At 40.2% G+C, this 11,685-nt stretch overlaps 2 protein-coding genes across 3 annotated transcripts; one reads left to right on the forward strand and one right to left on the reverse strand.

Annotated features, from left to right (window-relative positions):
• Positions 1 to 1,921: 1,921 nt before the first annotated feature.
• On the reverse strand, positions 1,922 to 6,478 carry cmpk2 (cytidine monophosphate (UMP-CMP) kinase 2, mitochondrial). Its single transcript, XM_023299195.3, has 5 exons — positions 5,727 to 6,478; positions 5,369 to 5,483; positions 4,756 to 4,957; positions 4,329 to 4,562; positions 1,922 to 2,589 (listed from the first exon to the last, which is right to left on the reverse strand). Exons 1-5 carry the CDS (start codon positions 6,315 to 6,317, stop codon positions 2,469 to 2,471), a joined length of 1,263 nt encoding a protein of 420 aa, XP_023154963.2. The 5' UTR covers positions 6,318 to 6,478; the 3' UTR covers positions 1,922 to 2,468.
• rsad2 (radical S-adenosyl methionine domain containing 2) lies at positions 3,629 to 11,113 on the forward strand. 2 transcript variants are annotated; one of them, XM_055005552.1, is made up of 8 exons: positions 3,629 to 3,941; positions 4,420 to 4,592; positions 6,790 to 7,325; positions 7,415 to 7,576; positions 7,711 to 7,940; positions 8,024 to 8,173; positions 9,305 to 9,337; positions 10,046 to 11,113. In XM_055005552.1, the coding sequence occupies exons 3-8, from the start codon at positions 6,929 to 6,931 to the stop codon at positions 10,208 to 10,210; spliced, it is 1,137 nt and encodes a 378-aa protein (XP_054861527.1). In that variant the 5' UTR covers positions 3,629 to 3,941; positions 4,420 to 4,592; positions 6,790 to 6,928; the 3' UTR covers positions 10,211 to 11,113. The 2 variants fall into 2 exon arrangements, with proteins under 2 accessions (XP_054861527.1, XP_054861528.1); XM_055005553.1 differs by lacking the exon at positions 3,629 to 3,941 and having other exon boundaries at positions 3,990 to 4,592.
• Positions 11,114 to 11,685: the final 572 nt, after the last annotated feature.

Here is an 11,685-nt window from a genome sequence, read left to right on the forward strand (position 1 = left end):
TTTGCCAGGAGACCCAGACTACTATTCAAACCCCCTCCCTCCTCACCCGACCACACTACTAACTCTCACACACACACACACACACACACACACACACATAAAAACACCTTGTGCTGCCTCAGTGCCCTTCTCTTCCTCCCCCAACCTGTACCAGCCCAATGCCCTCCCATTCCCCTCCCACCTCTACCCCTTCAGTCTCCATACCACACTCATTATTAATGATCTGAGGGACAGCTTTCATTTGATCTATTACTTAGGATGGGACGGCGGCTGCTGTGCTGCTGCATCCCTGCTGGATCTTTAATTATTTCATGGAGGGCTTTCCTCCTCTCCCCTGCTCCTTCTCTGTTGTGCAGATGAAATATTGAAGTTGAGGAGTGTAGTGTAAAGTGGCCCCATACCGAGCGAGGTGTGTGTGTGTGTGTGTGTGTGTGTGTGCGTGCGTGCACGTCTGCTCCTTTGCTCCTCTGTTTTTGCAAGTGTACAGTATATTTGTGCTTATGGACTCTGTGTATTAGGCTGAGCTTTTCCTGCAGTTTTCACATGGAGTTTTTCAGGACATGTGGCTCAGACTTTTATCTCGCAACTTCAGTAGTTGAGTCACAGATTGGAAGCAGATTGCATTAACTTTTTCCACAAACCACAGTTCAACTTTGAAATATTTTTAGCCGACATGCAACGTGTGAATGTGCGAGTTTGTTGTTATTGTTAAGAGCCCAGAGTGTATCCTGGCCATCTGACAAAAATAACTGATAAAATCCCTAATGTTTCCAAAAGGGAAAAAAAAACACTATGACAAATGTGCGGAGAATTATTTCACTGCATGTGTAATGCACTGTGATTATGGGCCATTAATGTCATATTACAGTCGTGTTGAGGGGCAGTAATGGCATGATATCACTGCTCACTTTTTGTTGCCAAGAGCATCAATGCTTAACAACATCTGACAGTTAAATATGGCTGACACCACAGGCAACACACAACTTTGCATTCAGGTATGAAATATGACATAATTCCGAATCACTTTGCTTTCCCACTTCATGCATTTTGGACTCTCCGTGTTAATGGCAATCGAAACTCCACACAGGTCTGTGCTACATTCATTTTGTGTCGCACAGCAGTCACCGTGCAGCCGAGGGCTTATGAATCCAGGAAACTGTACTCAGGTACCTCATGTAGGAATCCATACTCCATAAACATAATGATACCTTATTCTAATTTATATGACTACATGTGATGGTAAGATTTGCATCCACAGCACCTCTCCACTCAGTAAAACATTGAATTGCTGTAACTGGTAGTAGGAGTAATCCATGCGCTTATGTGGGGGAGCACTGGAATGACATTGATATACAGCGCTCCATTAATTGCCATATGAATAGGGTCTGCATTGGTTGGCGCTCTGCTGATGCATCACAGTAAAAGAGATGGGTCACTCTGTCTTCTCCAGCCCGCAGCTTTGCCAAGCTCATAATTACTAAAACCCCCAATTAATCTTCCCATCACATAGGCCAAATATACACTTCCTCCCTATATAAATGAGTTACAGTATATGCTCTTAGTAAATGTGCATGCTTGTCTGTATGTGTGTGTGTGTGTGTGTATGTTTACACAAGTAGGTGTGCATGTGTACATTTATGTGTGCATGTGTTCATGAGAACATTAAGTACAAACAGCTTTATGTGATCTTAGTGTTTTCTGTAGTTGTGCTGTGAGCCACACAGGTTATTAGTACAAGTGGCATCAGTTATGTCAGTGTCACATGGTTGAGCCAAGATGGAATCAGTACAGTGAGCTACAAAAAGCACTTGTGTTTATAAGTTCATATGCAATTATATAAGCAAGCTTAAACACAAATTTGCTGGTATATACAGTGAACAAACTTATTTGGTAGATTTTTAAAAGAGAACTTCCCAGAGTAGAGACCACAAACAGATGTTTAGTGTCATTTTCTTTTAATCAAACATTTTTGACAAATTAAACGTATTTTATCGGAAGACAGATTGGTTCCTGTGGCTTCTTTGTTTACATTTTTCCAGATTTTAATGTTCTAGTCTGTGCACTTAAATGAAATCTAATGCACTTGTGGTTATATAAATGTTCTATCCACTTGTTCAGTGTCAGACCAAATAAAAGTGCAGCTACATTGTGTCTGAAGGCTGAGCAGTGTCTGATTTCTGAGAGGTCACAACAGCAGTTAAATGCACACTTCTTCTTGACAATACTTTAGTGTGAGTGTATGTGTGTGTATGTGTCTACATGAATATGTATTTCTGATTGTAGCATGCGGTTCTGGCCCCTGGCCATTCAACCTTTACTCATTGTGAACAGAATCTCTTCTCCACACTCTAATCCAGCCACCGTCCCTCCTACTATCACATTCACAACACCTTACTGACACCCAGTGGTGAAAGGACATACTGCATCCACTTGATGCTTGGCTGCCAGCAGGGGAGATGGAGAACTGTTTACAAGTGGCATTTGCCCCTAATTAAAAGCAGCACTTGTTGGAGCACTTGGTCTGCAGAAGGACTAGCATCCACACTGACGCAAGCTGGGCCGCTGATCCTCCGATAAGCCTCCTCCACTCTGCATAGACAAGATACACATGCACACCAACACATTGGCCAACAAGTGAGGAAAATAAGCATATAAACACAGGACAACTTTAAGCATTTTGATTGCTCACAGGTTTGGTGCACAGTAAGGTGTAAAATATACTACATCTGTGAGAAACAACACAGATGGCTCTGAGTACAGTTATTTCCTGAGACCAATGAATCATTGTCCCAGTGATAGTGACTGACTCAGTCTGTTGAATCTTTCACTCTTTCAGGGGAGAACCGTCAACTCCCTCTGTTTTCTAATTCTGCTGGCCCAACATCTGGCTGTCCTGTGTGGAAAGGCCATTATGTCAGGATAGAGGATGAATGAAAGTAGCCATCGACCTGTCTGAGGAGCGACTAACTGGGCCGGCGATGCTTGCGAGTTTTGACCAGCTTAATGGAGCACAGCAGCTCAGCAACTAATCACCTGCTCTTTCTCATCAGCTGCTCCCCCCGTGGGACAGTAATTGATTGCTAAGTGTTTGATGGATCAGACTTAGACAGGGCTGACCTCACTGTGAACGTGCAGTACAGTTTGTACCCATCTGTGGTTTTGCACTCAAAGAGAACTTTTTACATCAGCAAGTGCACAACATTTGTCAGCATGTCACGTGGCGGAGGTGTTCTTTTTTTCTCTCTCTTTTGTCTGCCATTACCAAGTCTGGTTGCATTCCAGTGTCATCATACTGGACCTTCATCAGATTATTAGAGTGTAAGCATTTGTCATTGTCTTTGGTATTCCAAACTACATAATAAGAACTACAATGTATGCCTACTACATCAAAAAAGTAATTTGTATCTGTGTATTTGGAGTAACACAAAAGCATAAAAATGGAAAAAATTAATCAAAAGAAATCATTAAAGCTTTCAGTTTAGATGGTTTAGTGATTTTCGGCCCTCAAACTTTGATTTTTTGATGATGTATTAGCTTATTGTACAATTTCACTTGTTTGAGGAAGAGAGAACTGTGCTGGCCCAAAGAACATGACAATTCAAGGAACGTCTTAAACTAGAATATATGCACTGAAAACAATTAAAATAAAATAAACTCAACCACTTTATTACTTGCTTCAGGAAGAGTAATGTCTGTCTTGTTGAAAACACGTCAATTGATGGATTAGTCGATCACCAGATGTTGGAGCCAAAATATGATCTTTGTTTTATTATTACGAATGTTGGTATGACTGTGTGGGTGTGGCTTTAGGAGCCACGGGGTTGCCCACTGTCGGGAGTGGACTGCATATATAATGGCTAATGAATGAATGAATGCAGGTGTGCAGTTTGGAGAAGGAAGCCGAACAGTTTTCGACCGTGCTCAAACGCCGTGCCAAGCAGGTGAATGTTGTCAGGTTGTATAATATTGGTTTATTGGAGACTTAATGTTGACTGAATGATTAACTTACCCGCAATGCCGTCATTAAATGCAACATCAGTAAAAATGAGCAGAGATACTGTTTTAATTTCAAGCCGCACGCTTCAGACTAAAGGACACTAACTGCCACATCAGTGACTACAGGTAAAGTCACTACACCAGAAAATGAGACGCCAAGAAATGAATCAATTCATTGTTTAAGTAAAATCTGTTTTTAATTTTACTGATTAATTGTATACGTCAATTAGTAATTGATGGATTCAATTATTATTTAAATAATCACGAGGCGCAGTCCAAACTAAAGTATATGTATTCAGCAACAGATACATTATGCACTGCAACTACCTCACCTGAGTCTGAAAAGCTGGTTGTGATCCAGCTCTTGCTCCTCGTTAGTCTTTCCTTGACCTCTGTTCCTCAGTCTCCTCTTCCTCTCTTCAGGGTCCAGGGTGAGTAGGACCACCAGGCTGGGCTGAAGCAGGTCACTGGGCCAACAGTACACCTCTGAACCCTCTCCTGGAAGATTACACACTGGTCCGCTTACTGCTGTGGCGATGGCATAAGCTGCTGTGCTGTGCCAAAATCTGGGGACACATAATGGATGGCAGATTGAGGTGAATGATGGATGGACGGATGTATTATTAGATGATTAGTCAGACATTAAATATTGAGTTGTATAGGTCTTCATCCCTGTGGTTTCCACAACTTCTTACAAGAAGATGAAGGTCACAAAACAAGCAGACTTCACTCCATCCTTAACATCTCAGCTGTCTTTACCTGTCAACAATGACAGGTGTCTTCTTGCCCTCTTGGCCTATTTGTTCTGCTGTGATGTAGTTCCCCAGAGCATAGAAGGCCCTTCGGATGAGTGGTGGCTCCTGATCAAAGCGAGCTCTCCAAGGGGACAGGCACTGGGGAGGGGACCGCAGAAGAGAAGCCCCCAAAGTTTCCCTCAGAGACTCCGTCAGAGTGGTCTTACCTGTGATGCCAAGTGGAAGTAGGATAAAGAGTCACTTCACAGACAAAGACAGATTAAAAAAAGACGAAAGACTGGGCACATTTTCAAAGCACTAGAGGCAGAATCCATCCTTTTCTTTTTATTAAATGCAACAAGGGACTGAAGTGACACTTGAAAAGTTGGCCTAAAACTCCAGTTCAGCCTACACAGGCGAATTTTCACGAGGTTTGCAAAGAGTATTAGATAAGCGAGCCATTCAATAAACCATTTTCAAAGTGATGTAACTTTTCTGAGGTCATGATACATGATATTCCATTAGGCGAAGCTCAGTGGCAGATAATGGTTTTAGCAGAGACCAAGCGGCCATCACTTTAGCGAGGCATCTATACATCAAACCGATCACATATTTATTTATGAGGTAATGGCATTAACCTGTGGCATCCAGGCCCTCTATGACAATAACAGGGAAGTCTGGTTTATTTCTGGACTCCGCTCTGCTGGGCAGCAGTTCCAGCACAGACATCGCCTCTGGGATGATGTCACCACACTGCAGAACAGACAAAATCAGTTTGGAGGAGGCAGGAGGGAGTCACACACTGCGGTGCACATGAGCACACATGCTGCTGTTGGCCACCTGACCATTGTACATTAATGGAGGGAACAAGAGCTTTGGGCCTCTTGGTGGACACTGCTATACCCCGTTCCTCCACATGAGTGTGACAATTTGCCAAATCTTCATATAGTCATGCTGTATTTCTACACCAAGGCCTGTGCGTATTATTCTACTCACCTTTTTTAAAACCTCACATGCCTCATCCAAGCTGTAGAATACATCAGAGTTGATCATGTTGAGAGTGGACGGGTGATATTCAGGCGTTTCTGATGGTACCACGTAGTACTTCTTTGCCGTTTCCATCACTTGGCTCTCTCCATGTGACCACAGATGCTGAGTCCACTGCTGACCATCGTCACTTTTACAGTATGAACACACAAACACTGGCTCATGCTGCGTTAAATCACTCAAGAGTCGTTCTACAGTAGAGGAACCCTCAGAAATGTCTTTTAAAAAGTAGCCCTTGATGAGAGAATCCCTGACGTTTGGCAGAAATGAGGACATGGGAGACAAATCGCACTCTGGAGGCAACTCTCTTAAGAGTTTGTCTTTAAGCTCCCCGTAGAATCTGGCTGTTTTGATTCTGTCTCTGCTGCAGACGAGGAGAGTGTAACACCTATCATGACTTTGGAGGTTTCTGAATACCCGTGGCGCTTCTTCTCCTCGGTGTCTCTCCTGAATTGCAAAGTAGAAAGGCGCTCCATCCAGCTCCACGGAAAAAACACGAGAGGACCACCGATGAAGGAGAGACTTAATGCGTCCTGCCATGTTTTACGCACCAGACGCGCTCATCGGTTTCCTTTCTGACACTGAACTTAGAGGCGTTACATAAGCTGCAGCTGGGAAAACGAAACTTACTGCGACATGCAGACAAAACGAAACTTTACCTCCAGGATGACGTCCAAGATTAAGCCTGTCAGGGACTGCAGATGAATGATTCGCTTGGAATTTGCTGGAAAATGCAACTCAAAGTCACCAAATGTCAGTGCAAAAATTGCAGTAATTGGTATTTGACAACATAAACTGCCGAAATAAAGTAAGAATACGCTCAAAAATAATAGATAACTGTTTGTCAGCTGCTTATAAAAATGCTTTTCTGTGCATTGAAAGCTACAAGAATTATAAATCTACTAAGCATTTTTGCATTTCATATCACCATTTTTCATAAAATACTCTGTATTCCTTGAAAGTAATATTTTTATTACTGTTGCATCGGTACAATGACATAATTTGTTTTTAGGTTTCGCCTTGAGAGACACATTTCATCAGCAACCCTTCAACTTTTTGTTTCGTTTTCGATGTTTGCAAACAGAGACCGCTCAGCTGATCCACTCCCCAGATCGGTATAAAAGGTGTGCCCCTGCAGACATCTATTTAAGATGCTTCAGCATCCACAGTGCAAAGGGAGTAGAAGGTGTTATACGTGTGGTTTTAAGATGCATTTCTCTTCAGTCTCTCCGAAACTGCTCCTGCAGCTCTGCATCAGCACCATCCACAGCATTTTTGCGAGCGTCTTTTCTAAAGTTCGTTATTGGACGGCCGGAGGCTGCAAAGGAAGCGTCTCGGTCCTCCCAGCTGCTGCTGCTGCTGCTGCTGCTGCTGACAGTAAATTGAACCAGAGTAAGGATCGAGACGCAACGACTCCAACAAGTGTCAACTACCACTTTACGCGCAAATGCAATTACAAATGTGGATTTTGTTTCCACACTGCAAAAACATCCTTCGTGCTGCCTCTGGAGGAAGCCCAACGGGGACTGAAGCTTCTAAAGGAGTCAGGTAATGTTATGGAATTAGTAGAGATTGATTTTTGTTTAGTGTTTTGTGTGTGTGAACACGCTTGTTATATATGTTTGTCTGTTATTTAGGCATGGAAAAGATCAACTTCTCTGGAGGTGAGCCCTTCCTGCATGAAAAGGGAGAGTTTCTTGGGGAGATGGTTCAGTTTTGCAAACAAGACCTGCAGCTGCCAAGTGTCAGCATTGTGAGCAATGGAAGCATGATTAAAGAAAAGTGGTTCCAGAAATATGGTAAGATCCCAAACCGTGTTGTGTTTTTAGGGCAAAATCATACCGAGCTACATTCTTTTTACCATTTCGTATACTAGTTGCCCTAGATTCAGTGTAATTTTGATCCATGTTCTCTCTCATTTTCCATCTTCTAGGTGCCTACCTGGACATCCTGGCCGTCTCTTGTGACAGTTTTGATGAGGCAACCAACCAACTCATTGGCAGAGCTCAAGGCAGGAAGAGCCACCTTGAAAACCTCTACAAGATCCGCAACTGGTGCCAGCAGTACAAAGTGGCGTTCAAGATCAACTCAGTCATCAACACCTTCAACATCGACGAGGACATGTCAGAGCACATCATGGAGCTCAACCCTGTCCGCTGGAAGGTAAAGATGGAAATGGAAAGTGTGTAGCTTTGTGTGCGTATGCATAAGTATGAATGTGCTCATCCTCTCGTTGTTGCGTTCAGGTGTTCCAGTGTCTGTTGATTGATGGGGAGAATGCAGGACAGGACGCCCTGAGAGAGGCAGAGAGGTTCGTCATCAGCGACCAACAGTTTCAGGAGTTTCTGGATAGACACAGCAATGTCTCCTGCCTTGTTCCTGAGTCTAATGAGAAGGTAGGAGATGGAAAAGAGAAGCTGTAGATATGTTTCAGTGCACAGAGTAACTAAGTCACTCTTTCCGATACATCTTTTTTTTCTTCTTTTTACAAACTTTTGTTTCTTTGACTTAAACCAGAGCATAAATTTAGGTCTAGGAGCAATAATATGTGATTTTCTCTATATATGTAGTTTGGATATACAATCAATGTGAAATTGTCATTATGAGATGACTCACAACTGTCATCTCTAAAAGACAGCGAGTTGTCATGCGACTAGAATGTTTAATTGAACAAACCAAAAAGCTTGAATTGTATCTAATTCATCAGCACCATTCTTTGACAGTCTGTACCAATAACTTTCTCAGTCACTATGGAAACAAGTATATCCCAGTCATTTTCTGCACATTTTCTGCACTGTTTCTGCATTTTATGGTGTTTCTGTATTTGCTTGTTTTAGTTCATTTTTTTCAGTGTATTGAGCCTGCAGGCCACTGTAGAAAAGTGAAAATTTGAGTTTGTATAGGTAGCAATTCTATAATACGTCCATGATATTCATATTCCCAGTGGTAACCATGGCTACATAATATCAATAACTTGAGGTGTCCCTAGTAAGCATTCTGCCATCATTTACTGTATACCAGTATAAATGGGAAATAAGTATGCATCCCAATATTATGAAATGGCTGAATATATTTGCCAACATCCACATATACCCATGACACGGTGCACAAGAGTTTGCAGAAACAAAACAACATAATAAAGGGTGGAACATCAATGTAAGCATGCAATTAAGAAATTAAAAAAGATATTTTATGATTGCAGGACACTCTTACTTAAGTTGTGAGACCCAGAGTCAGAAGTGGCTCATCAAATTCCCCTAAATCACTTGAAGAATTTAAATAAGACTGGAATTGTTATTTTTAGTCATTGAATTTTCTGTCAAGGCCCAATCAGGATGTAAAGTGGCAGAGATCATTTCTTCCTCCACCTTGTCAGTATTAATAGTTGAGGTTATAGAACATTTTCTACAGGAGTAGAACAACATCAGCAGTATTGTTTTCATGTAAATATTGTGAGAATGTTCGGAATTAAAAGTCAGGCTTTGGACAACCAAAGTTTAAATCTGTAATCTTTGCTGTCTTCACAGATGAGGAACTCCTACCTGATCCTGGATGAATATGTAAGTATTTTCTTTTACTTATAAATAAGTCATTAAGTTTCCTAAAAGTTAGTGATCTAAGTATTTGTAGGGTAAAGTTGTAGAAAAATGTAGCTCAGAGACACCAAACATGAGGGCAAACAGACTGAAAACTGCAGGTGACAGGATATATATTTTGAATAAAATAAGAATGTGCACACAAAATAATAGATAACTGTATTGCCAGCTGGTTATAAAGATGCATTTATCTGTTTTTCTGTGCTGTTTAAGCATTTAAAATTAAACATTTATAAATTGAACTAAACATTACTACATTTAGTGGCATATATCATATCACCATTTCATATGATGTTCTATATCCCATAAAAATTCTCATTACAGTTACGTCTATATAATGGTGTAATTTGAATTTAGGTTTTGCAATCTCATTTTATCAGTAATCCATCATCACATTCGGTTTCCTTTGTTAAGCTTCCCTCTTTGAACAGAAACTACTGACTCTCCAGATCTGTATTTAGGGTGTGCCCTGCAGTCATACCATTAAGATGCATCAACATTCACAGTCCAAACACAGCAGGTGTAATACATATGGTTCGAAGATTCTCTTAAATAAATTCGCAACTTGTTAGGTATTTGACAGATAAATAATTTTTTTTTTCTTTTAAGTATTCAATGCAAAATGAACTTGCCTCTGACTTGTGTAACTCTCAAACTTTCCTCACTTTTCAGATGCGTTTCCTGGACTGCCGAGAGGGAAGGAAGGACCCGTCCAAATCCATCCTTGATGTGGGTGTGAAGGAGGCCATTTGCTTCAGTGGCTTTGATGAAAAAATGTTTCTCAAAAGAGGAGGGAAATATGTGTGGAGCAAAGCTGATATGAAGCTGGAGTGGTGAAAACCCTAACTCTAACCCTCTGCAGCTTGTTTTTAAATGTTTGCACTGATAATTTGTACAGTATGAAAAATGTAGTCTTTTACTTTTATAAATTACCATACTGCTTATGTTTGGTGGAAAGTGTTACAACATGTATTGAAGGAATAATTTAATAGAAGTGTTTGTATCTTTTAAATATTGAAAATGGTATTTTATTACATTATATTTTATTATATTTTTATGTTATTTCATAGCAACCTCAAAACAATATGAAGTCAGCTTGTTGCATGTCAGCCATTTACAGTCCGACCTTAAGGTCACAGTTTCATTTTATGTTTTCTTGTTAGGGTAGATGTAGAACTAGTCACACTGGTTTTAGCTTTAGTAACAGTGTGAGCTCATTTACAGTAAGTTGAACAGCTGCCTATGAAGAACTCTGATAACCAAAGGGAACCTTGCAATTCACAAATTGAGCAAGAATTGGTCTTTAGACGTTAAGGCTAAGTGTTTTTTCCTGTTATCTTAACTTTGGAGTGTCTACATGCTGCCATTGCTGTAGAAACCTTGGGAGATAATAACTGCTCCAAATACAAATGCACTGATGTTGTTCTATTGTGCCATTCATTGGTAAAGGGGAATTTTATATGCTTGAGAGTAGTAGCAATATTTTAGCGACTGTCTCAGGATTTGAAGGACTGTAAACACCAGGAATAGTGCAGCTCCCTTCAGAGATGGTATATATGTCAATAGGATTTAGGTTTTGAATTTACTTTTAATTCACATTTAAATCACTTCTTAAAACCAAAATAACCAAAGGCGTTCTCTTGTATTTTTTTGTTTATTATTACAATTTTAAATTTCCATAATTATTTCATATTTCATAATGATTTAACTCCTTCTCGTATGTTGAAAAATCAAAATTTTTTTTCGACATAGTATACTATGGCGTTTCTTTGCGCCAAAATTCATGATGATTTTTTTTTCAAAGAAAACCTTTCTGGAGTGTTTTTCACGGCCTACGTTACATTATTTCATCATATGGCACGTTTTTACAACATGTTGAAAAATTGCTTTTTTTTTCGACATAGTATACTATGGCATTTTTTTGCGCCAAAATTCATGATGATTTTTTTTTCAAAGAAAACCTTTCTGGAGTGTTTTTTAAGGCCTACTTTACATTATTTCATCACATGGCACGTTTTTACAACATGTTGAAAAATCAATTTTTTTTTCGACATAGTATACTATGGCGTTTTTTTGCGCCAAAATTCATGATGATTTTTTTTTCAAAGAAAACCTTTCTGGAGTGTTTTTCACGGCCTACGTTACATTATTTCATCATATGGCACGTTTTTACAACATGTTGAAAAATCAAATTTTTTTTTCGACATAGTATACTATGGCGTTTTTTTGCGCCAAAATTCATGATGATTTTTTTTTCAAAGAAAACCTTTCTGGAGTGTTTTTCACGGCCTACTTTACATTATTTCATCATA

The sequence above is a fragment of the Amphiprion ocellaris genome, chromosome 20, assembly GCF_022539595.1.
Source record: "Amphiprion ocellaris isolate individual 3 ecotype Okinawa chromosome 20, ASM2253959v1, whole genome shotgun sequence".
Lineage (NCBI taxonomy): Eukaryota > Metazoa > Chordata > Actinopteri > Pomacentridae > Amphiprion > Amphiprion ocellaris.

What these genes read in the sequence shown, in the direction of transcription:
- cmpk2 (XM_023299195.3), bottom strand. Translation starts at nt 6,317, where the DNA reads ATGGCAGGACGCATTAAGTCTCTCCTTCATCGGTGGTCCTCTCGTGTT. An exon ending in CATGTGAGGTTTTAAAAAAG is followed by an intron (nt 5,484 to 5,726) that starts GTGAGTAGAATA and finishes TCTGTTCTGCAG; the next exon opens with TGTGGTGACATCATCCCAGA. An exon ending in AGAGGGCCTGGATGCCACAG is followed by an intron (nt 4,958 to 5,368) that starts GTTAATGCCATT and finishes TTGGCATCACAG; the next exon opens with GTAAGACCACTCTGACGGAG.
- rsad2 (XM_055005552.1), top strand. Translation starts at nt 6,929, where the DNA reads ATGCTTCAGCATCCACAGTGCAAAGGGAGTAGAAGGTGTTATACGTGT. An exon ending in TCAACCCTGTCCGCTGGAAG is followed by an intron (nt 7,941 to 8,023) that starts GTAAAGATGGAA and finishes TGTTGCGTTCAG; the next exon opens with GTGTTCCAGTGTCTGTTGAT. An exon ending in ACCTGATCCTGGATGAATAT is followed by an intron (nt 9,338 to 10,045) that starts GTAAGTATTTTC and finishes CTCACTTTTCAG; the next exon opens with ATGCGTTTCCTGGACTGCCG.